Below are 24,969 nucleotides of genomic sequence, written 5' to 3' on the forward strand. Positions count from 1 at the left end.
AAAATGAGGAAGGATGGTCTTGTTTGTAGAACAAGACAAGTCACACAGGAGGTGGAGAGCTACTCTTGTTTTCACATATCAGTTAACCAAAACTGCTGATTCCTATTATTCCTCCATAATTATCAGTAAAAACCCCAAGACCCTGACTGAGTATTGCCAAGTTACCACCCATAGTGATCTTTTTTACTTTCCTGATGGATCAGCACTTATGTCATTAAGAAGATGCCCATGTGAAAGGCTTTGCATCCATGCTATTTTCATTCTGGCTCTATTTTCTGTCACTGCAGTCATCAGAGTTCTTGGGTTTAAAAACAAACAAAAAAAGCTATTTCCTGAGACTTTGATTTGATCAACAACCAGCTTTATTGGGAGTCTGGCCTCCTCCTAACAAACCTATTCAGCTTGGCCTTCTGCACTGGTGTGATAAATTTTCACCATATATAGAACAGACCTTAATATAAAATAGGCTTAAGATTTGATATGTAAGGAATAGGTTTAGAAATTGTAGAAATAAGTATAAGTGTATTGGTTATTTTACCCTGGCCTCTGAGTGCAATCAATTCAGGGTATAAAGTAGGTAGATGCATGATGATTTTCTATATAAGATAATTATTTTGATAATGCTTTCAACTGAATAGAAGTCACTGGGATGTCAATAATTTTATTTCATATTTGAAATCCCCAATATCATGTTATCTTTTAATTTTTGCTTCATAGGAATTTTTAGAAAGCCTTCTATAGGAAATGATGCTAATTACAAATCATTTCTATAGAGCAGAGACATTATTTCCTTCCTAAATTAACTCCTCCTTAGATCTAGATACCATGAAGTGATAAATTAAGGCATTCGAGAATAGGGTTGGAATTTTGAAAATTATAAATATTTAATTGGACATATTTTTGTACATCAAATGATAACTTCTTGTTTCAAATTCTAATCTTGGTAGCACTAGTTTTGTTTTCAGTTTCAAATTTAATATAATAAAAATTACATATTTTACACTTTGTAACGTTATCTTATTTGGTCATAAAATTTTCCCATATCAATAAATTGATCTGAAAGGTAAATTATTCTATGATTCCTTAATTTTCTTATGGGATCACGCTTTAGGTTTAAATCATATGCCCATTTGGACCTACTCTGAGGGAAACATATGATGTAGTAGAGTGAATTTTCTGATTTTGAATAAGATAAGAGCTCAGTGTGAATGTCTGTACTTTCTCTGATTTATAGTATAAGAAGGAAAATTATGAGAATGCTCGGGGGAAAAGATGTAAAGATTGAAGAGACTTTCCTCATTGTTCCATTTAGCTTGCTATTCTGTTACCCTCAGAACTGTAATACTCAGCACACCACTCTCTTCCTGTTGTTACCTGCTGATGTATACAGGATATAAATGCGGTGTAGCCCTGCCTCTTCTCTTCCTGTGAGGGCAGCTATGAACAAGGGGACGTTTTAGGAGGTAGAACAAATAAGTCACAAGGTTCTATTTTGTTGGTAACTTTGTAAAAATATAATTCAGGTATTAGATATTAATTTAAATCTTACTTTTATGGTGACCACAGAAGTGGGGTTCAGAACCTGTAATTCTGAATAGATTCGTTTGAAAAGAAATCACGTTTCCCTGCCATGGCCTTGAGTCACCCCCCAGGAAACTTCAGTTTTCTGTTTGTTGCTCCTGCTGCCTGTTCCTGCTGATCCTACTTCCCTCCCTTACTGTGTGGGTACTCCTGCTGCTGCTCTTGTTGCTGCTGATATTGCTGTTGCTTCTGCTGACAAGCTAGGAGTCCTTGGAGCTGCTCTCTTGAGGTTTGGAAACTACAAATCCCTTTCCTTCATATTGCCAGTAGTTTGATAGCCATTTTTTAGTGTGACCTCATATGTCAGGTTGTGTGTGTGTGTGTGTGTGAGCAACAATTAGGCTCTAACCCTCCTGGCTTCTTTTACCTGGGATAAGGAACCCAGATACTCCAAGAAGATTCTATCTCCAGTTTAGAATTCCAGAAAACCCAAGAGTTAATCTCAGTCTTTTGTTAGTAGAGGATGTTGATTACTGAGGTAAAATTAACTAAGTTAAGCCCAATTTTACTCTTTGCAGTCTGCTCTTTCCTTTTTCCAAGCCCCTATGTGATTCTCAAGCTTGGTAGCCACCTAACCCTTATTTTTTGCCCGCAGTCACTTGGCCTAAAAGCAGCTCCCTGGAAACACCCGGCCTCTGTCATTTTACCCCTAGAGTGGAGGGCAAGGAAGATTACACCTCTAAAGTACAAAGTAGGTAGATTTGTAAGCATTGCCCACTCTATGCAAGAGCAGTGCATTACCTGTCTTAAATAGCAACTGTTCCTGGGTGCACTGGTTTCAATTAGCTAGAGTAATTCTGAAATTCAGGGGAGAAATTAATCTCCCTAGACCACCTTCCCATTGTGGCTTTTAAAAGAGTGGATGTCTTAAACTGTTATAATTAAAATTGGTGAGGGATAAACTTTAGTGATAGATATGAGAGAGTGAGTAAATTTGACCGCTGAAAATATGTTTCACTACAGTGTCTTGGCTTTTAAATCAAATATAAGGTGGTCGCCAGGGAATATATTCCCAAATTATGAATATGCCCAAGTCAACTGGGTTTTATAGATAATTTAATTAATAATACAATGAGGAATTAAAGAAAAGGAGAAAGAGTAAGAAAGGAGTAAGTACAAAGGGCCTCAAGTCAATATGGCCTAGACCTGAGTCTTAAGAGAGAAATCAGTCAGCTTTTTATCACTCACCACAAGATCTGTCCAAGCAAGGATTCTAGTGACACCAGGCCAGCATCATCTCAGCTGCTTTCACCAGCTTCATCCTCAATCTGAATGTTTCAGAATGAGTCCTCCCAAAAGGAACTATTTTCAAGCCCCACTCCAAAAGGAATCTATCTCCAAGGATCTCCCAAAAGGAACTATCTCCAAGCTCCCTTGCTCAAGAGATCCCTTTTCTTATATAGGGTTTTTTTTCCTATGTCACCTCCCCTAAGTTCTTCCATCTACCAATCACCATAGATGTTTCCTAAAGGACAGCCCATCTGAATTCCAGCTAAGTCGGCTAATCTCCTCAGTAAGTCTAAACCAGAGAAAATGCTGCTGTGTCGATTAATCCCCTCAGTATGTCTGAACCAGAGAAAACACAGCTGAGTTGACTAATCCCATTAAGGAGAAAACCTGCCCGACCTTTTTAGGTACCTAGCATCCCATTGTATCAATTCTAAAAACAGGCATGGCTCAAAGAACTCCTTGCCTTATTATAAGTATGGTTTTTTTAAAGTATTTTCATTGTTTAGCAAGGAGTTTTTTTCCCCTAAAGCAGTCTTAAGTATGGGTGGAGTAGAGGTCCTCCCATAGCAAGGAGTTTTCACATCAAAATGGGAAATGTTCCCAGTCCAATGGGGAAATTTTTTAACATTCACAAGTCTGAGAAATTTTAAGGTTTACACCATTTTGGTTTGCCCAGTCTCTAGAACACCTACAAAATGAGATTCCTCCACATTAAACTCACTACAGAATTCTACCTCATTATGGGAGATCCCAGAGAAGTGACCTATGGAATGTAGGTAGAGGATGACACTAGGGAGGGGAAGGAAGCTTAGAGTCTGGAGTTGAATTTATAGCTATTCAGATTCCATTATTGTCAGTTCATTCCTTTATGAATAGTAAATGAGGCCCACCTAGTTATTGGAATTTGAGGAAAAAAACTCTTAAATTCATTGCCTGTATCCTGATACATATGTTTGATGGTTATTTGAAAATATGTAAGATTTTTTTTAAACCCTTACCTTCCATCTTGGAATCAATACTGTGTATTGGTTCCAAGGCAGAAGAGTGGTAAGGGCTAGGCAATGGGGATTGAGTGACTTTCCCAGGGTCACAGAGCTGGGAAGTGTCTGAAGTCAGATTTGAACCTAGGACCTCTTGTCTCTAGGACTGGCTCTCAATCCACTGAGCTACCCAGCTGCCCCAATATGTAAGATTTTAATTAATACATAACATTTCAGTTATAGTTTCATGGCTTATTTTCAAACAAAACGGAATCACATGACTAAGTTTTTCTAGCTGCTCCAAAATCCTCATGTTCTCAGCTACCCATACAGGAAAAGAGGAAGGGCTCCAACAAATTTATAGACTGTGTGTGTCAGCACGTAAGAACACAATGAGTGGGATGTTGAGATTCAATTCTTAGGATAACAAATTTCTAATTACACAATTCTGCCCCAAAAGGGGGGAGGGAAAATTTCCTCAACAACATGGTAAGGCTAGAGCTGAATATAATCATCTTCCCATATAGATTTTATTCTTAAGATTTCTCCCCAGTGTAGTTGATATGGCAAAACTGGAGCTCCAACTGGATGTCTTTCCACACTGCTAGCATTCATAAAGCTTCTCCACAGTGTGGATTATCTGATTTCTAGCAAGTTTGTCATTTTCATTGAATGTCTTTCCACATCCTATTCATAATTTTTCTCTCCAGTGTGTGTATTCTAAGATGTCTAGCAAGAAGGTAACTCTGAATGAACACCTTTCCATATTGTTTGTACTCACAAAGTTTCTCCCCAAGGTGGATTCTCTGCTGTCAAGCAAGTTTGGAGTTCTCATTGAATGTCTTTCCATATTGTTTATATTCATGAAGTCCCTCCCTAGTGTTTTCTCTGATGTGCAGCAAGAAGGGACCTCTGACTGAATGTCTTTTCACAGAGTTTGCATTCATAAGATTTCTCCCCAGTGTGGATTCTCTGATGTGCAGCAAGACTGGAACTAACCATGAATGCCTTTCCACACTGCTTACATTCATAAGGTTTCTCCCCAGTGTGGATTCTCTGATGTGTAGCAAGACTGGAGCTGCAACTGAATTTTTTTCCACACTTCTTACATTCATAACGTTTCTCCCCAGTGTGGGTTCTCTGATGTACAGCAAGATTGGCCCTCCTATTAAATGTTTTTCCACACTGCTTGCATTCATAAGGTTTCTCACCAGTGTGAATTTTCTGATGTACATAAAGATAGGAGTTCATACTGAATGCCTTTCCACACTGCTTACATTCATAAGGTTTCTCCCCAATGTGGATTCTCTGATGTTTAGCAAGACTGGAGCTAAGCCTAAATGTTTTTCTACACTGCTTGCATTCATAAGGTTTCTCCCCAGTGTGGATTCTCTGATGTACAGCAAGATAGCAGCTCATACTGAATGCCTTTCCACACTGCTTACATTCATAAGGTCTCTCACCAGTGTGCATTCTCTGATGTACAGCGAGATAGCAGCTCATACTGAATGCCTTTCCACACTGCTTACATTCATAAGGTTTCTCCCCAGTGTGGATTCTCTGATGTACAGCAAGATTGGTACTCCGACTAAATGTTTTTCCACACTGCTTGCATTCATAAGGTTTCTCCCCAGTGTGGATTCTCTGATGTGTAACAAGACTGGAGCTAACCCTGAATGCCTTTCCACAATGCTTACATTCATAAGGTTTCTCCCCAGTATGGATTCTTTGATGTACAGCAAGATAGCAGCTCATATTAAATACCTTTCCACATTGTTTACATTCATAAGGTTTCTCCCCAGTGTGAATTTTCTGATGTACAGCAAGATTGGCATTCCGACTGAATGTTTTTCCACACTGCTTGCATTCATAAGGTTTCTCTCCAGTGTGGGTTCGCTGATGTACAGAAAGATAGGAGCTCATAATGAATGCCTTCCCACACTGCTTACATTCATAAGGTTTCTCCCCAGTGTGGGTTCGCTGATGTACAGAAAGATAGCAGCTCATACTGAATGCCTTTCCACATAGGTTGCATTCATAAGATTTCTCCCCAGTGTGGATTTTATGATGTCTAGCAAGATTGGACCTCTTATTGAACCTCTTTCCACATTGGTTGCATTCATAAGGTTCCTCCCCAGTGTGGATTCTATGATGAACACCAAGTTTTGACCTCTGACTGAATGTCTTTCCACATAGGTTGCATTCATAAGGTTTCTCCCCAGTATGGATTCTCTGATGTACGGCAAGCTGGGACCTCTGACTGAATGTCTTTCCACACTGTTTGCATTCATAAGGTTTCTCCCCAGTGTGGATTCTCTTATGTTCAGTAAGAATGGACCTCCTACTGAATGTCTTTCCACAGTGGTCACATTCATAAGGTTTCTCCCCAGTGTGGATTCTATGATGTTTAGCAAGATGGGAGCTCTCATTGAATGTCTTTCCACATTGCTTGTATTCATAATGTCCCTCACTAGTGTGGATTCTCTCATGTCCAGCATGACTGACCCTGTGCATAAAAGTCTTCCCACACTGATTATTTTCACTAGATTTTTCCTCAGGGTGCATTCTTTGATGTTCAATATGAGATGAATTTTGAGGTCCAACACAGAATTGCCAAGTAGCAAAGCTATCAGGACCACCACGCATGAATCTTTGTAGTTCCATTTCTTCCACCAGACAGCTCACCTCTGTTGGATTCACCTTCATTTCAGGTCTAATCTCTCCTTCTAAAAGAAACAATCAGTAAAACATACGTATAGAGCGACATATATAACTTAACTCCCTTCCTCAAGTGTCAGAAAATAAACCACTTTCTTTCCTATTTCCTCAGGTACGAAAAGTCTTCCAACTTAAATGGGCACAATCTATCCTTTGCAAATGCCATTGCCTCAAAGCTAAGGAACAACTTAAATAACAAGGAACCTCCCATATTATCTCATTGTCTCTTTTTAAGAAATCTGGGGTTTTGGACAGACCATGACTGAGACCATGACCTCAGAAAGGCTGGATGAGTGACTTGACCTGAAATTCTGGCAGCTGAGACCCAATCTTGTGACTGGGCATGCTCAGTTCTCAGTACTAGACAGTTCACTTTCAATCTTTTTGCTTTCATTTTCATTGCCTAGACATTCAATCCTCTCTTCACAGGTATGACACCACTGGGTGCATGTAGACCAAATAGTCCTATTATTTCATCATCTAGCTTCTCTGTAAACATTATGCAATTCCCTTCATGATTGCTTTCAACCTTTTTTGTTCCAGTACCTGAGATTAGATGAAGAAATTCAGCACTCTTTTTTGCATTTATCCACGGTATAAAAGATTTTGTTCTGTTCCCTACTCCTTGAGAGAAGCCATTACTTCTTTTAATGCCCCTTTTCACTAAAATAAAATCCTTCTACTGAATACAAATTATATAAAAACATGGCATTTCCCACATTTAAAAAGATATCTCATATACTAAGTTGAGTCCTGGATCCTTCTGTAAGGAAATGGGCTAGAAAGCTCCTACAATTCCCTTCGTATTTCCCATCTCATATAGATACTAGCACTTTCATGAAACTCTTTTTAAAAATCCCAATACAGGTGTGGTGCATTCTCATTGGACCTCAGAAATTTGCTAGGATTTTTAATCCCTGGAAAGTCACAGTAATTATGTTAGTCTCAGGCTCTTCAACTATAACATGCACATAATAATTTCAAGTGAGTGCTAGGGATTCTATAAGATCAAAAGAGATAAAATTCATAAAGTATAGGACACATACTAGGGCCATATGCAAATGCTGCTTATTTTTTATCATTAGAATTTGGATTACTTACTCCTTCAATGGCTTTTCTCCTTAATCTGTCATTCTTTTCACTCCTCTAGTTCCTGATTTCCCTGTTGAATTAAATACATTTCCATTCCCCAACACTCATTTCTCTGTAGAATTTGCTTATCCTCCACATCTCACCCAGCTCAGCTGCCTCCTTTTCCTCTCTGCTTGCTAAAGAAAATCTCTTTCCATGGCAAAGAAGCCCATCCCATCCCTCATCTAAACTCATTTATTCCTCCCTGCAGGACTCCCATTGTTCTTTTATCTTCAGCCTTTCCCACACTAATGAGTAAGGACCCTCTTCCTCTGGGAACCAAAAAACCATTTCTCACCAATGTTCCAAATACTCTCACTTGATCTCTCCCTCCCCATGAGATACTATCCAACGTCTGTCCTCGGGTTCATGGCTAAACTGCTAGACATGGTCATTTGTAGTGAGTTGTGCCAGTGATTCTCCCAAGGCCCAAGGCCACCTCCCCCATTAGATTGCTTCAGTGCTCTTTCCCTTCAGTCTTCCCTCTCATGATTAGCTGCCCAGGATCTGGGATTTAGAGTCCTCCTTTCCCCAAATCTAGCCCTGGCTTTTCCAGAGCACACAGAAGCCTCTGGTCACACTGACTCTCCCTTACCTCTTTTCCCCTCTCTCACCTGGGCAGCAGTTCCTCAGGCCTTTTTGCTCCACCATCCATGGGGCTTCCCTCTGCTCCAAATAAGAGAGGACATATGCTGGGGGAGCTAGAAGACCTGGGAATGGGGAATAGTCAAGGAGGAGAATCAAGAGAAGTTTATCACTGAGCTCTCTTTAGGGAAAGGTTGGAGAGTCCAGTGACTCCACTCAGAGACTCTGCCCATGAGGTTCTCACAGGAGTATGCCCTCACCCCTAATTGTCTGCAGTGCAGGAACCCAGGGTAGGATGGGCCTGTTACTCTGCTGGTGGACCTCAAATGAGCAACAGTCCCCTTCCCATCCTGTTCTGGTCCATTCTGGCAGAAACTCCTAAACTCCTACACAAAGGTTAGTGTTCTGGTCAGTCTGAAGCCCCAGACACAGGAACCTTGAGGGATCAGCTTTTGTCCCACCACCGTGCCTGCTGCTCCCTCCCTGACACCTCTCTGAGCCTCAGGGACTCTTCTCTCAGGAAGTCTCTAACACTTCTCCTGGAGAACTCAACAATTCTCATTTGGCGCAAGGCTGATTCTCAGCCATTCCATTCATCCTAATAATCACAGAGGAGGGCAAGCAGGGCCTTTGGGAGGAGAGTCTCCCCAGCATATAGGATAAGGAGAGGGGGATAGAAGGTTGGGGAACCAATCTGGAACCAGAATGTTAGGTTCTGGGGCATTTTCTTCAGAGAAGTCTGGAATCACTCCACAGTGTTCCATTATCTGGAAATGAGAAGCAGCTAGAAGGGGAGGGGGCAGGGCCCTGGGATTAGAGGCAGGAAGGCCTCAGTTTACATTTCACTACAAACAGCTCCTATGTGGATACCTCAGAACAAGCCACTCAATCAAATCTATTTCCCCATCTGTAAAACGGGTATAATTGTGTCACTGAATTAGGAAGATGAAGGTGAGGAAGAAGTGCCAGAATATTACAGAGAAAATTGTTGGCAGAGCCCCAGGCCAAGAGTAGGTCATTATAAACACTTCATTCCTTCCCTCCCTTCTTTCCTGGCTCTGCTGGAGACTTAGTGCAATAGGAAGGAAGACTAAGGAGAAATCATCTCTCCTGGGGACACCAAGGAGCTATGAGCTATGAGTTTATGCTGGTTAAAGAGAAAAGGATCCCCAATAGAGGGGAAGAGAGTGGGAGGAAAATCCACCTAAACATTTTCCCCAGATGCGTTTAGGAGACCAATTCAATTCAGGGCCAGGAAGAGGTGAAACAGAATCAGCTCTGAGATTACGCCCAGCTCTGAGATTCTCCAACAAGCATTTGATCTCAGACATCAAGAGCATCAAAGGGAGTCCCCAAAGTCCCCATTACACAAAGGAAAGGCCTTTTACAGAGAACCAGGCAGCAGGAGGGCCCTGGCTCTGGGACTCGGCATACCAGCCCTCGTCCCTTCCTCCTGACTGAAAACTGCTCCCAACCCTGCCTGCTGCTGAGGGCGTTATTCCCTTGGATGGTAGACTCAGGCAGCAGGGAGAGGCTCCTTACCCACAGAGAGCAGGTTCTGGGCATTCTCCAGCATCACCTCCTTGTACAGCTCCTTCTGGGGAGGGGACAAGAGGCGCCACTCCTCCCTAGTGAAGTCCACAGCCACATCCTTGAAGGTCACCACCTCCTAGAGCAACCCAAGTCAGAGGATAGAGGGCTGAAAGCCACATCACACTGAAGACCCCACTTCTGGTCAGTTACAGGAAGAAACTGACCTACAGAGAAAGGAGGGGCCCAAAGGTACTGCCCTTTGTCAGTGTCAGAGCCAGCACTAGAAGCTGAGTCCAGGAGCCCAATGGAGGTTTGAGAAAAGAAGCTTTAGGATGCTTTGGAGGGAAGTTGAGGAGTTTCTAGTGTGTGAAGAGAAATCTCTAGGGGACCTCCAGTGCCCTGTTGCTGTCAGTGTGAGAGTCTCCAACATTCCAGAACCCAAGCCACAGAGGAGGAAGCTGGGGAAAAGGTAAAAGGCAGGTGAGGGAAGGAGAGGGGGCTTTTGTATCTCTCCCAGAACTGATTTTCTGGTCTGGGGGTTTATATCTGAGCATTCCTGATTTCTTCATCTCTGGCAAGCGCAGCTTGAGGCAAGCTGAATGGAGGAGATCTAGAACGGCTGAGACCTCCCTCCCTTCCTCCCTCTATCTCTTTCTCTCTTTACTAATAAATGCTCATAAGTCAGGTAATGAGCCACCAGATCATATTTTACTTATAACACTGTGGAAGGAAAGGAGAGAAGGTGTTGCAGAGAGCTCAGGGACTCAGGATGTAGCCCAGGTAACCTATCCTCAGAGAAGGTTGAGCTGAACTCAGATCATTTATTTATTTATTTATTCATTCATTCATTCATTCATTCATTCATTTATTTATTTATTTATTTATTTATTTATTTATTTATTTATTTATTTATTCATTTCTTAAACCCCCAGTTTCCATCTTGGAATCAATACTGTGTATTGGTTACTATAAACCTTAAAATTTCACAGACTTATGAATGTTAAAAATTTTACTCCACATTGAGGAATCCTCCAATTCCCTACTTGAAATAATTCCCTACCAGATAGTGAGAACTCTACTTGAATGTGAAAACTCCTTGCTATGGGATGTAAACCTTAAAATTTCTTAGACTTATAAATGTTGGAAATTTCACCATTGGGAAATTTCATACTTGGAAAATTTCTTACTGATAATGGGAACTCTATTGGAATGTGAACCCCATTGGCAAGGGAGGTTCCTCCTCCTCCCTTCTTAAGATTACTTTAGGACAGAAACCTTTTGCTGAACAATGGAAAGGGCTGCAGCATAGATCAAAATTTAATTATTCCAATCTCCACCCTACTCAGGGTAACAGGATTTAGGAAGGGCTGCAGCATAGACTGTAGCAAAGGATCAAGATTTAATTATTTGAGAATATGACCTTCAACAGACATGTGCAAATCCACAGACCTCTGGGCGGTCCTGGGTTAAGCTAGAGCCACCATTGGCACAGGGAAGACATGAACATTGATTGGTAGATGTGAGAACTGAGGAGAGGGAACTTGGATGGTTTCCTTAAAGATAGCAGGGTCTGAGGACTGGGGGTTGGTTGGAGAGGTTTTGCTCTGAGAGGTTGTGCTCTGAGAAGCTTGCTCTGAAGGAAGCTAGAGGTGGAGGCCCCTGAGACTGTTTCTCCATTTTGGTCACGTGAGTGATAGGGACTGATCTCTTTTCTTTGCCTCAGCTATCTAAGGGCTTGGGCCTTTTGGCCCAGCCTAAACAGAAGGGGTATTTAAGCCCTATTCCCTTCTCTCCCCTTTCTCTCTCCCTCTCTCTCTCTATCTCTAATATCTTTCTTCCTCCTGTTTGTAATTAAACTCCATAAAAGGTTGACTGCTGACTTGAGTTTTAATTTAGGAATTACATAGCTGAATTCCTTGGCGACCTTAAATTAATATATATCAGTCTTTTAAAGTGATTTCCTTGTCACAGGGAGGACCTTAATTCCACCTGCTTTAGGGCAGAAAACTCCTTGCTAAACAATGAAGGTACTTGAAAACCATACTTATAAAGGAAAGGAGTTCTTTAAGCCATGCCTGTTTTTAGAATTGATACAATGGGATACTAGGTACCTATAAAGGTGGTGCAACTTATGAACTTACTTAAATCTAAAAGGTGAAAACTTATTTTCAATAGCACATGGTCCATTCACAAAAACTGACCATTTATTAGGGCACAAAAAACTGCAAACAAGTGCAAAGGAGCAGAAATACTAAATTCAACCTTCTCAGATCACAATGCAATGAAAATAATAATTAGCAAGGGAACATGGAGAGGTAAATAAAAAAGTAATTGGAAATTAAACAATACAATTCTCCAAAACCAGTTAAAGAACAAATTATAGAAACAATTAATAATTTCATTGAAGAAAATGACAATTCTGAGATATCCTTTCAAAACCTATGGGATGCAGCCAAAGCAGTACTCAGAGGGAAATTTATATCCTTGACTTCATATATTAACAAACTAGAGAGGGCAGAGGTCAATGTGCATGCAAATGAAAAAATTTAGAAAGTGAACAAATGAAAAATCCTCAGATGAAGACTAAATTAGAGATCCTAAAAATCAAAGGAGAAATTAATAAAATTGAAAGTCAAAGAAGTATTGATTTAATAAATAAGACTAGAAGCTGGTACTTTGAAAAAAACAAATAAAATAGACAAAGTACTGGTCAATCTAATTTAAAAAAGGAAAGAAGAAAACCAAATTGACAGTATCCAGGATGAAAAGGGAGTCCACACCTCTAATGAAGAGGAAATTAAGGCAATCATTAAAAACTATTATGCCCAACTATATGGCAACAAATATGTCAATCTAGGTGATATGGATGAATATTTACAAAAATATAAATTGCCTAGACTAATGGAGGAAGAAATAGATGACCTAAAAAAAAAACCCAAATCAGAAAAAGAAATTGAACAAGCCATCAAAGAAAAGAACTCCCTAAAAAAAAAATCCCCAGGACCTGATGGATTCACAAATGAATTCTATCAAACATTCAAAAAACAACTAATCCTAACATTATATAAGTATTTTACAGAATAAGAAAAGAGGGAGTTCTACCAAATTGCTTTTACGACACAAATATGGTACTGATTCCAAAGCCAGGCAGGACAAAAACAGAAAGAAAATTATAGACCAATCTCTTTAAAGAATATAGAAGCAAAACTCTTAAATAGGATACTAGTAAAAATACTCCAGCAAGTTATCATGAGGGTTAGTCACTATGATCAGGTAGGATTCATACCAGGAATGCAAGGATGGTTCAATATTAGGAAAACCATCCACATAATTGAACATATTAACAAACAAATTGACAAAAATCACATGATTATCTCAATAGGTGCAAAACAAGCCTTTGACAAAATACAACACCCATTCCTATTGAAAACAATAGAAAGTATAGGAACAGAAGGGCCTTTCCTTAAAATAATAAACAGTATATATCTAAAACCATCAGCAAACATCATCTGCAATGGGGATAAAGTAGAAGCCTTCCAAATAAGATCAGGAGTGAAACAAGGATGCTCATTATCACTTCTATTATATAATATTATACTAGAAAAACTAGTTGTAGCAATTAGAGAAGAAAAAGAAATTAAAGGTATTAAAATAGGCAATGAGGAGACCAAGGTATCGCTCTTTGCAGATGATATGATGGTCTACTTAAAGAATCCTAGAGAATCAACCAAAAAGCTAGTCGAAATAATCAACCACTTTAGCAAAGTAGCAGGATACAAAGTAAACCCACATAAGTCATCAGCATTTCTATATATCTCCAACATATCTCAGCAGCAAGAATTAGAAAGAGAAATTCCATTCAAAATCACCATAGACAACATAAACTACTTTGGAATCTATCTGCTGAGACAAACACAGGAATTATATGAACACAAGTACAAACACTCTCCACAGAACTAAAACTAGATCTGAGCAACTGGAAAAACATTAATTGCTCATGGGTAGGACGAGCTAACATAATGAAAATGACAATCCAACCAAACTAATTTACTTATTTAGTGCCATATCCATTGAACTACCAAAAAACTTTTTTTACTGAATTAGAAAAAAACATAACAAAGTTTATTTGGAAGAACAAAAGATCAATGATATCCAGGGAAATCATGGAAAAAAATGGGAAGGAAGGAGGACTTGCAGTCCCAGAAATCAAACTATACTATAAAGCAGTGGTCATCAAAACAATTTGGTACTAAGAGACAAGTGGAATAGACTTGGGGTAAATGACCTCAGCAAGACAGTCTATGATAAGCCCAAAGATCCCAGGTTTTGGGACCAAAACCCACTATTTGATAAAAACTGCTGGGAAAATTGGAAGACAGTATGCGAGAGATTAGGTTTAATTCAACATCTCACACCCTACACCAAGGTAAACTCAGAATGGGTGAATGACCTGAATATAAAGAAGGAAACTATAAGCAAATTAGGCAAACACAGAATAGTATACTTGTCAGATCTTAGGGAAAGGAAAGATTTTAAAACCAAGCAAGAGCTAGAAAAAAATCACAAAATGCAAAATCATTAATTTTGATAACATCAAATTAAAATATTTTTGTACAAACAAAACTAATTCATCCAAAATTAGAAGGGAAGCAACAAATTCGGGAACAATCTTCATAACAAAAAAATCTCTGACAAAGATCTAATTACTCAAATTTATAAAGAACTAAACCAATTGTACAAAAAATCAAGCCATTCTCCAACTGATAAATGTGCAAGGGACATGAATAGGCTATTTTGAGTTAAAGAAATAAAAACTATTAATAAGCACATGAAAAAATGTTCTAAATCTCTTATAGAGAAATGCAAATCAAAACAACTCTGAGGTATCACCTCTTACCTAGCAGATTGGCTAACATGACAGCAATGGAAAGTAATGAATGCTGGAGGGGATGTGGCAAAGTTGGGACATTAATGCATTGCTGGTGGAGTTGTGAATTGATCCAACCATTCTGGAGGGCAATTTGGAACTATGCCCAAAGGGCGATAAAAGACTGCATGCCCTTTGACCCAGCCATAGCACTGCTGGGTTTGGACCCCAAAGAGATAATAAGGAAAAAGACTTATACAAGAATACTCATAGCTTTGCTCTTTGTGGTGGCAAAAAATTGGAAAATGAGGGGATGCCCTTCAACTGGGGAATGGCTGAATACATTGTGGTATATGTTGGTGATGGAATACTATTGTGCTCAAAGGAATAATAAAGTGGAGGAATTCCATGGAGACTGGAACAACCTCCAGAAAGTGATGTAAAGTGAGAGGAGCAGAACCGGGAGAACACTGTACACAGAAATTGTGGCACAATTGAATGTAATGGACTTCTCCATTAGCGGCAATGCAGTCATCCTGAACAACTTGGAGGAAATCTAAACCATTATCAACATTCAGAGGAAATACTGTGGGAGTAGAAACACTGAAGAAAAACAACTGCTTGAATACATAGGTCGAGGGGATATGGCTGGGGAGGTAGACTCTAAATGAATATCCTACTGCAAACACCAACAACATGGAAATAGGTTCTGATCATGGACACATGTAATACCCAATGAAATTGCACGTTGGCCATGGGAGGGGTAGGTGGAGGGAGGGAAGGAATAATGTGATTATTGTAACCAAGGAATAATGTTCTAAATTGACTAAATAAATTAATTAAAAAAAAAAACTACAGACAAGGAGAAAGGAAGTAAGGAGGAAACCCAGGAGGGCTAAAGGTGAAGCTGAAGACAGAGGGGATCATGGGAAGATTCCTATGGTGTCCCCTCTGCTTCAGGAAAATGCCTCTTGTGTTGGATTGTAGAACCACAGGGGAAAAGAGGAAGTAGATACAGAGAAGACAGGGCCACACCAGGACATCTCATGAAACAAAATCTTTCATTTTCATTACATTTAGCACCTATTCTGCCCTTCTAGGTCAGGAGGTACCCCAAGAGGTAAAATACAGTCCTTGCCCTCCAGGAGCTCACAGTCCAGTGGGGGAGGGAGATAATATACAGAAACATGGACAGAAATCAAGCTCTGTCTAGGAGAATTGGGGAAGAATGAAAAGAATGAAGCTACTCTGAGAGGGATGAGGGAAGATTTCCTGTAGAAAGTTTTAGTCTTTTGTTGGGGCTTACAGGAAGTTTAAAGTGATCTGAAATGTGGAGGGAAAACATTCCAGACTTGAGGCAAAGCCATTGAAAATGCCTGGAACTAGACGAAGCCAGATGACAAGGTGGACAGAGTGCCAGATATGGAGTCAGGAAGACCTGGGTTCAAATGTGACTTTAGTCACTTCCTAGCTGTGTGATCCAGAGTAAGTCACTTAACTCTGACTAGCCTCATCACTCCTCTATCTGAGAACTGATCCTGAGATGGAAGGTAAGGTTTAAAAAAACAAACTTCCATTTTGGGGCAGTTAGGTGAATAGAAAACTTTTGTGAATAGAGAACTAGAACTACAGACAGAAGGTCCTGGGTTCAAATAGGTCCTCTGACACTTCCTATGTGACCTGGGTAAGCCACTAACCCCCAATTGTCTACGTTTTAGCCAGCTTCTGCCACACAAGAGATGCTCACCATCAACTCTAAGACAGAAAGAAAAGGATTTTTTTTTTTAGTCTGCAGCTGACAGAATTCAGTAGACCAGGTTCCCTTGATGCCAGAATACAGACTGGGGAGTAATGAATAAGAACACGGAAAAGAGGGCTTTGAATACCAAATAGAATGGTTGGTATTTGATCTGGGAGGGAACAGGGAGTCACTGGGGTTTATAGAGTAGGAGATTGACACGATCAGAACTGAACTGTAGGAAAATCACTCTGGTGGGAGAATGGAGGAGGCCTTGGAGTGGGAAGAGCCTTGTGGGAGACAGACCCAGCGGCAGGTTGTCTTAATAGTTCAGGAGGGAGGTGATGTGGGCCTCCTTCAGAAGGATGGCAGTGACACAGGATCCAAAAGGGCATGTTGGAGAGATGCTGCAAAGGTGAAACTGACAGGTCCTGGCGCCATATTGGAAATGTGGGTAAGGGACAGTCAGGAGTCAAGGGGGGCTCCTTGGTTTTGAGCCTGAGGGACAAGGAGGATACAGCTATCTAGAAGGTGGAGGTTCTGTCTAGGTGAGAGAGAACAACATGTTTGGGACACACTGAGCTCAACATGACTCCTGGTCACCAAATGTGAAATCCCTGTAATGAAATTTGAGATGATGACTGGAGGTCAGCACAGAGATTGGGGCAGAAAATGCAGATCTGAGACTCATCAGCAGAGAGATGGTGCTTGCATCCCTGGTAGCTAATGGGATCACCAAGTAAAGAAGTGAAGAGGGAGAGGAGTAGAGGGCCAAAGACAGGGCAGGAGGAAGTCCCTCACCCTTTTAACTCTAGTGTTACAAGAACTAGAGGAGGAGCCAGCAGAGGAAGACAGAGAATCACAGGTCAGAGATGTAGGAGCTTAACCAGGATAGAGACATGCCCTAAAACTAGAAAGAAGAGAATATGGAGGAGGAGAGAGTGGGCCGAAAGCATCAAAGGCTGCAGATAGGGCTGAGAGGAGGTCTGAGGAGGTGGTCTCTATTGTCTCAGAAAGAGAAGAGCATACAGGGGAGGAGAAACAGAGAAGGCAAAGCCTGAGAAGATGGAAAGAGGATGGAGGCCCTACCTTGACATGGAAAGGGGTTCCACTGATGAATGTTCTTATGGGTAAAGGGAGATGAGGGCTCACACTGAGGCTAAAGGGCCTTGGTGCTTGCAGTCTACTTGTCCTGAGTGCAGGGAAGCTGCAACTTGTAGTCAGGGTGGGGGTATCCAGTGTGGCACTTAGACAACTGGGATAGCCTTGACCCAGGGACCAGCTTTCCAGGCAAATGAGGAAGAAAACAAGAAGCTTCACTGTGACAAGTGACAGATGAAACGCCCGAGGAATCAAAGCTCTGCTCTTCTGAGCACATCAATTTATTAAAGCAACGTATGCCAACTGCCTAACCAATAAGGACGAGGCCCTTTCCTGGGCTTAGGGCTGGACATCAAAATCAGGGGGAAAAGAGACTTTTCTACCTCATAAGAGATCAATTGAACGAGACCAACGAATGCAAAGGAAACAATCCAGTGTTGGTTCATCTGCTTTCTAACTGGAGAAAAGATTAGGGACTTGCCAAGTCGGCCTGGGGAAGAGGGACAGAGGAAGCTCCCTGACAAGGGGTCCTTCTCCTTCCCAATGTCTGTACAAAGAAGCAAGAACTGATTGATTGATGTGCAGCCAGTTTGCAGATGAGACCCCGAGACATACAATCAGGAGAAAACTCCTCCCATCAGTCTCAGAATCTGACTGTGTTTCTGGTCAGCTGAAGCTCGGCCTTAGCTGAGGGTCTCTAAACAGCAGGCACAGGCAGTCCAGTTTCCAGCCAGGCAGGAAGAGGTTCAAATAGGGTAACGAGGCTTTCTCCCAATTCTCCCCATTGAATAAACTTTCCTCCCCAGACAGAATTTGGACAAGACACACAACTGGAGAAGGGACCCAAGCCAGCTCCAGCACTGAATCACAAGATGGAGACTGTTTCCACAATTCACCCCTCTCTGACCCAAAGTTCTCCCTTCCTTCCCAAGAGGGAATCAGTAGATGGCACAAGGTTGGCTTGTCCCAGGTTCTTCACACACCCTACAGGAAATGCTGACACCATCCTTTATGGGAATACTGTGAAATTGAGATTAACTCCACCCGATTTATTCTTTAGAATTTTAGCCACCCAATTTGGAACTATGCCCAAAGGGCGACAAAAGAATATCTACCCTTTGATCCAGCCATAGCACTGCTGGGTCTGTACCCCAAAGAGATAACGGACACAAAGACTTGTACAAAAATATTCATAGCTGCGCTCTTTGTGGTGGCCCAAAACTGGAAAACGAGGGGATGCCCATCAATTGGGGAATGGCTGAACAAACTGTGGTATATGTTGGTGATGGAGTACTATTGTGCTAAAAGGAATAATAAAGTGGAGGAGTTCCATGGAGACTGGAACAACCTCCAGGAAGTGATGCAGAGCGAGAGGAGCAGAACCAGGAGAACATTGTACACAGAGACTAATACACTGTGGTATAATCGAACCTAATGGACTTCTCCATAAATGGTGGTGTAATGTCCCTGAACAACTTGCAGGGATCCAGGAGAAAAAAACACCATTCATAAGCAAAGGATAAACTATGGGAGTGGAAACACCGAGGAAAAGCAACTGCCTGAATACAGCGGCTGAGGGGACATGACAGAGGAGAGACTCTAAATGAACACTCTAATGCAAATACTATCAACATAGCAATGGGTTCAAATCAAGAAAGCATGTAATGCCCAGTGGATTTACGCGTCGGCTATGGAGGGTGGGGTGGAGGAAAAGAAAATGATCTATGTCTTTAATGAATAATGCTTGGAAATGATAAAAAAAAAAGAATTTTAGCGGCCAGGAATGTAGACACCCCCACTTAAGGATTAAGTGTGGGGGAGGACGGTCTATGACCCACGTATGCTAGCAAGTGACAAATCAGAAACAACTGATTCTCTCTCTCATTTCCTTAATTTCTTCTCACTATTTATAAATAATCTACCAAAAAAGCCATTCTGACTTCCGACTTGAGTAATTCATTGGGGTTTAGTAATTAAATTAAATATTCAGTCCAACCCTAACTTTTACCCGTTACAATACTGAGAACAGAGATTTTCTGGCAACAGCAGCCATGGTAGCCTCAGCATCTCTCCTGAGAGGGGAAGCTCCTCACTTTACTCCCCATAATTTCTCTAGTGAAATGTCACAGAAGCTGCTTCAGATTGAACAGAATTCTTAGAGGATCAAATCCAAAAATATAATCCAGGAGAAAAAATGTAATTTCGCCCCTCATGCCATGAAGAAGAAGGTATGTGACAGGACTGGATAAAATCAGGACAAAATTCATTTGGGAAAAACAAAAGATCAGCCATATCAAGGAAGATGTCGACAAGAAGCCAGGATAGCTGGGGAGCGGCACGGCCAGAGCTCAGACCAGATCAGAAGTCAGCTGTCATCCTAAAGCTGGGGGACTGGTAAGGTAAGGAGGTAAAGCAATGGGACAGGCTAAAGAAAATACCTCCTGTCAAGTGGAGAAGAAGCAATTTGGGAGAAAATTCCTTATTTGGTAAAAACTGCTAAGAAAACTGGAATGTAGCCGGGAAGGAAATGAGGTTCAGAGCATAAGCCAACACCACACTCTACTAGACACGGTTTAAGGAAATGTGAGCTAAATATTGAAGATCACACTATAAGAAGGTAGGAGAGAAAGAGCTCAAACCCATCTCAGCTACAGGGAGATGTTTGTAGAATAATATTTTATATTCTACCCAATTACAGATAAAGAAAGTTCTAATATTCACTTTATTTTTTGTTTCAAATAGTCTCCCTGAGCGAGCAATCTGATCTCGACTTTACCTGAGCAATCACGTAACATATTTTTCCCTTTTAGTCATTTTGGGAAGAAATCTCAGACCAAAGAAAATAAAAGGAAGGAAAAAAGGGAAACGTATTTTGGTCTGAATTCAGAGTCCATCAGTTCTCTCTGGACCAGGATGGTTTTTCTCATCACGAGTCCTTTGGGATTGTCTTACAACCCTGAACTGCTGAAAACAGCCGAGGCGTTCACAGCTTCTGACCACACAGCGTTGCTGTTGCCTATAAAATGTTCTCCTGCTTCTGCTCCTACTTTGCAACAGTTCATGGAAGTCTTCCCAGGTTTGTCTGAAATGCTGCTGCCGGTTATTCCTCAAAGCCCAACAGGGTGACACTATAATCACAAGCCACAGCTTGGTCAGCCATTCCCCAGTGAATGAAGGTCCCTCCATTTCCAATTTTCTGCTCCCACAATAAGACCTGCTATATAAATACCTTGGTATATATAGGTTCTTTCCGCCTGTTGGGGATCTCTGTGGGATACATGCCTAGATCAAAGGCTATGCAGTTTGAAAGCCTTTTGGGAAAAGTTCCAAATGGTCCCCAAAAGGTCAATCAATGGATGACAACTCCACCAACAATGCAGGAATGTCCCTGTTTTTACACATTTCTGAAGTGATCATGTCCTTTTCTGGCACAATGACCAAATTGTCAGGCGTGCAAAGGTGCCTCAGAGGTGTCTTACTTTGCTGTTTAAAGAAACAAATGCTTAGTTGAACCTGAGATTGAGGCAATTACCAAAAAGAAGAAAAAATTTGATTCCTTAAAACAGAAAAACTTCTGCACAGAATCTTAACCTGTGTTTGCCTCAGTTACCTCAACTGTGAAATGATACACAGATGGCTGAAGCTGATTTATAGGAGGACACAAAGCACTCCAGTCTGTCTGTATGCCATTCTTTGCCACTGAGCAGGATGCCTTGGGGACAAGGCCAGGACGTCTCCCTCAGGACCTCCCTAACCCTATTTGCACAGAAATCTTCCAGGCCTTCCAGAAACTCACCCCTTTCTCTGCAGCCTGTCCAACCAGGGAAGGACCAGACCAGGGAGGATTTCTACTGCACAGAGAGGAATGTATCTAGCTTCCCCTCTTGGGAACCAATAATCTCCCCAGAACCCTGAGAGCCTTCTCTCCCACAATGCCTCCCTCCAACTGGCCTGCACAGAGCTTGTTTGGACACAGCTGCTGAGGGGTTTCCTCAGTCAGACTGGGGGGGCCTGGAGGGAGGCTGATGGCTTCTCCCTGACTTTGTGCTGAGCTATGCCAGGCACACACCAGGGTGCTCCTCTACATGGGCTGACTTGGACTAAGAAGAGGGAAAGAGGAAGGAGCTGGAGAGACCCGGGAAGACTAGAGGACTTGAGGCAGAAGCCAGTGAGCAGCTCCAGGGGACAATGACTTCCCTGAGGACGGCACAGACCAGGGGACACCCTCAGGCTTGGCTCCAGGCCAGACTCAAGAGAGAACAGGAGAAAAGAAGCAGAGGAAGAACATGTGAGTGTCGCCAGGCAAGGAGAGAGAGCAAAGACAGGATGCCTAGATAGGGAAGGGTTAATGGTCATCCTCAGCGCTCACTTGTGCCCAGGGAGAAATCCAACAAGGGAGGCAGCGCCTGGGGGGAGCTCTTGGGGCCTGAGCTGCCCGAGGGCCCAGGAATCACTCCCAAAGCCGGGCAGAGAGCCGGGAAGGGCTGGTCCTCCTGCTTGGGATGTGGGGACAGACGTGGCCCAGCAGGAAGGAGGCAGCAGCTTCCCCGCCCTCTTGGTCAGAGCCAGGGAAGGGCCTCCCTGGCTGAGGGGGCCCCATCTGGGGCTGGAATGCACTTACCTGGGCTGCGAGTCTGTCCCTCTCCAAGGCCATCCCGGGCACTCCAGGCTCCCCGTGGAGGCAGCAAAGCAGCCCCAGTGAGTCCCCGGTGAAGCTCCTCCAGCTTTCCCAGCCTCGTCTCTGTCAGGGCTAAATAAGGAGTTTTGGCAAAATAAGGGAGTAGCTTTTAATCAATTAAGTTTTAGATCCAACCCAATCAATACCAACCCAGTGTTTAACACAATCCCAATTAGGTCTGTGAACAAAGACCAGCCACCTTCCAGAACGTTCAAGAAAGAAAAAAAAACCTAACAGCCCATACCAAAACCCCCAAACCCCAAAGCCCTCTAAAGGCATAAAGCCCTCTCAGTAGGCTCAGCTCAACATTATATTCCAGAAAGTAAAGACCAACCACCAACCAAACACACAGCAGCAATCTCCCGACCCCCCCCCCCCCCCCAGCTGCCAGCCCTAGCAAAACATCTGTCTGATGCTGGGCCCCTTTTATAGTCTTTTTCTACTTCACATCCTGTCTCTATGGTTTCTACTTCCTGTAATTGAGCTGCTTAATCCCTACACATCTCTAAGGTCCTCTAAGAGGACCTTCAAGTCTTCTGTTAAATTAAAGAAGAAATAAAAAATTCCTTTTTACATCTCCCACTCAGGCTCCTGCTCCCCACACATCTTCCCTCTACTTTATGGCCCCCAAATGGAGCTCCAACCTCTTCCCAACAGGCCTCTCTTGGCTCAGGGAATGTCTCACTTCTCTGCCCTTCTGAGGAGCAGGAGCTGGCCTACAGCTCCCCTCCCAAGGCAGTCCCTCCCCTCTTTCCCCCAGTGTAGATAAGCTCATCTTCCTCACTGCCCTTGGGCTCCCTCTCTGGGCCAAATGCTCTTGGTGGGACCTGAGCAGAAACCTGCCCTGTTCTCCCTCCCAGCTCAGGATCTGGCTCAGCCCATCCCTCCTGGGGCCAGGCCTGGGCCTCTGCACCCTGAGCTGGGAGGGAGAAGGGACCCAGAGGGAAGAGTTTTTCCCTTCTCTTCCCAGGCTGAGGCTGCCCCACAGGGTGAGGGGCCGCAGGAGGTACCCAGGGCCAGGCCTGCCCTCAGGGGAGAGCCTGCTACCAGCAGAGGGAGGGGGGCATCCTGGGAAGAGAAGAGGGTCTGAAGGGGCAGCTGAGCCCCTCCCTCTGTTCCTCCTCTTCTGTCCCCTCCCTTCTCCTCCCAGACCCCCAAGAGGCAGCAGGGCTTTGAGAGCTCCCATGGGAGGGGACCAGGCAGAGCCCAAACCCCCCTGGCAGGGAAGGGGCCTGAGGGCTGTGCCAGAAGGGGGAGCAGGGAAGCCTGGGGAAGGGGAGCCAAGGGAGGGGCTGGGAAGGCACCCAGTCCAACAGAGCTCCTGGCAGGGAGGCAGGGACCCTGGGGAGACTCAAGTGTTCCTGGGGGCAGCTGAGCCTGGAGAACCAGGATGAAGGGGTGCTGAGACGTGGGACTTTCTAGCACAGCTGAGGCTGGGAATCCCTAAATGGAACTGGAGCTGGGGAGCCTAAGGCCTGTTCCCTGATGGGGACCTACCCAAGGGCCAGGGAGCCAATGAAGGGGGCCAGGAAAGGGCTTTGGCTCCAGAGGGGGTCCGGGGGCAGGAAGGCAGAGCTCAGGGATCCTCATAGAGGGCTGGCTCTGAGGGTAGCACACAGGAAGCTCTAAGCAGGGGCTGGGTGTCAGGATACCTGGGTCAGGAATCCCTGGGCCCCTTTCCCCCTAGATTGATCCTCAGGGCTGGGATTCCCCCTGGACCAAAACCACCAGGCTAGGCAGGAGAGATCCCCCCTCCCCCTGCATCCAGCCCCTTCTTCCCTCCCCCATCATCCTAGGGACCCTCCCCCCAGACTGCTTAGATATAGCCTGAGGGAGGTGGGGGCAGCAGAGAGATCCAGGGGGAGAGCAGGGCCCCATGGTGGAGGGAACAGAGGGAATGCGAGGCCCACAAGGAGGGGACAGGTGTGGGTTCTGGGGAGGGGTTTGAACCATCTCAGGAGAATCAGGAAGGTGAATGGGGGTGTCAGTGAGGGTTGTGGAGGAAAAAGGGGGAGGAGAGAACCAGGAAGGAGGCCCGGATGTGGCCAAGAGGCCAAGGTGGGTCTAATGGGCCAGGAAACTGGCCCAAAGCCAAAGCCCTGCTCTCAGGGGGAGGGGGATGCTGCAGGAGGACCCCCAGAGCCCTCCCATCCCAGAAGTTTTCAAGTGCCTGCTGGAGGCCCCCTTGGGCTGGGGGAGGGTCATGGGGGTCCTTCACAGTGCTCCGGGGGGCCCAGCCAGCCTCCAGAGGGAGAGCAGGCAGCCAGGAAGCCCTACTAGGGGTCAGGCCAGGCTCGGGGTTCAGAGACAAAAGGGGGAGCAGGTCTCAGATGTCCTGTCTGACTACCAACGTTTCACAAGACGAGCTTCAAGATGATTAACATCAGAGCTCAGGATGCTCCTTCACTCTTCCAGGGCTCCGGTTCCAACTCCCCTCGAGTCAGTTGAAAAGCTTCCCAGCATCCCTCTGCACATTCCGCCTCTCCGTCTGTCAATCATCTCCTCGGACCCCTATGCCCACACTCCGGAAGGAAGCTGAGGAGTTTCTGGCGTGTGAAGGGAAGTCTCCAGGGCAGCCGGGATCCCAGAATCCCCCGGGGTGGGATGGAGGAGTCAGTCACGTGTCTGTGGCCCCGTGGCCGTGTCCCAGGCAGCCCGCGTCACGTGCCAGAGCCTGAGCCACGGAGGGGGGAGCTGGGGAGAAGGTAAAAGGGAGGGAGAGGGGGGAGGCGGCTTTTGTAGCTCCCCCAGAAGTCACTGGCTCTCTGGCCTTTCCTGATCTCTTGATCTCTGGCAAGTCCAGCCGAGCAAGCGGCATAGAGAGGAT

General features: G+C 43.8%; 1 protein-coding gene across 3 annotated transcripts; it reads right to left on the bottom strand.

The window, feature by feature from the left end:
- Positions 1 to 344: 344 nt before the first annotated feature.
- LOC100617559 (zinc finger protein 420-like) lies at positions 345 to 24,717 on the bottom strand. Of its 3 annotated transcripts, XM_056821250.1 has the most exons (6): positions 24,494 to 24,711; positions 22,086 to 22,214; positions 9,768 to 9,894; positions 8,255 to 8,350; positions 7,611 to 7,671; positions 6,392 to 6,517 (listed from the first exon to the last, which is right to left on the bottom strand). In XM_056821250.1, exons 2-5 carry the CDS (start codon positions 22,116 to 22,118, stop codon positions 7,631 to 7,633), a joined length of 297 nt encoding a protein of 98 aa, XP_056677228.1. In that variant the 5' UTR covers positions 22,119 to 22,214; positions 24,494 to 24,711; the 3' UTR covers positions 6,392 to 6,517; positions 7,611 to 7,630. The 3 variants fall into 3 exon arrangements, with proteins under 3 accessions (XP_016288367.2, XP_056677226.1, XP_056677228.1); XM_016432881.2 differs by lacking the exon at positions 7,611 to 7,671 and having other exon boundaries at positions 345 to 6,517; positions 24,494 to 24,717; XM_056821248.1 differs by lacking the exons at positions 7,611 to 7,671; positions 9,768 to 9,894; positions 24,494 to 24,711 and having other exon boundaries at positions 345 to 6,517; positions 22,086 to 22,443.
- Between the last annotated feature and the right edge of the window lie 252 nt (positions 24,718 to 24,969).

Source organism: Monodelphis domestica, chromosome 3 (assembly GCF_027887165.1).
Source record: "Monodelphis domestica isolate mMonDom1 chromosome 3, mMonDom1.pri, whole genome shotgun sequence".
Taxonomy (NCBI): domain Eukaryota; kingdom Metazoa; phylum Chordata; class Mammalia; order Didelphimorphia; family Didelphidae; genus Monodelphis; species Monodelphis domestica.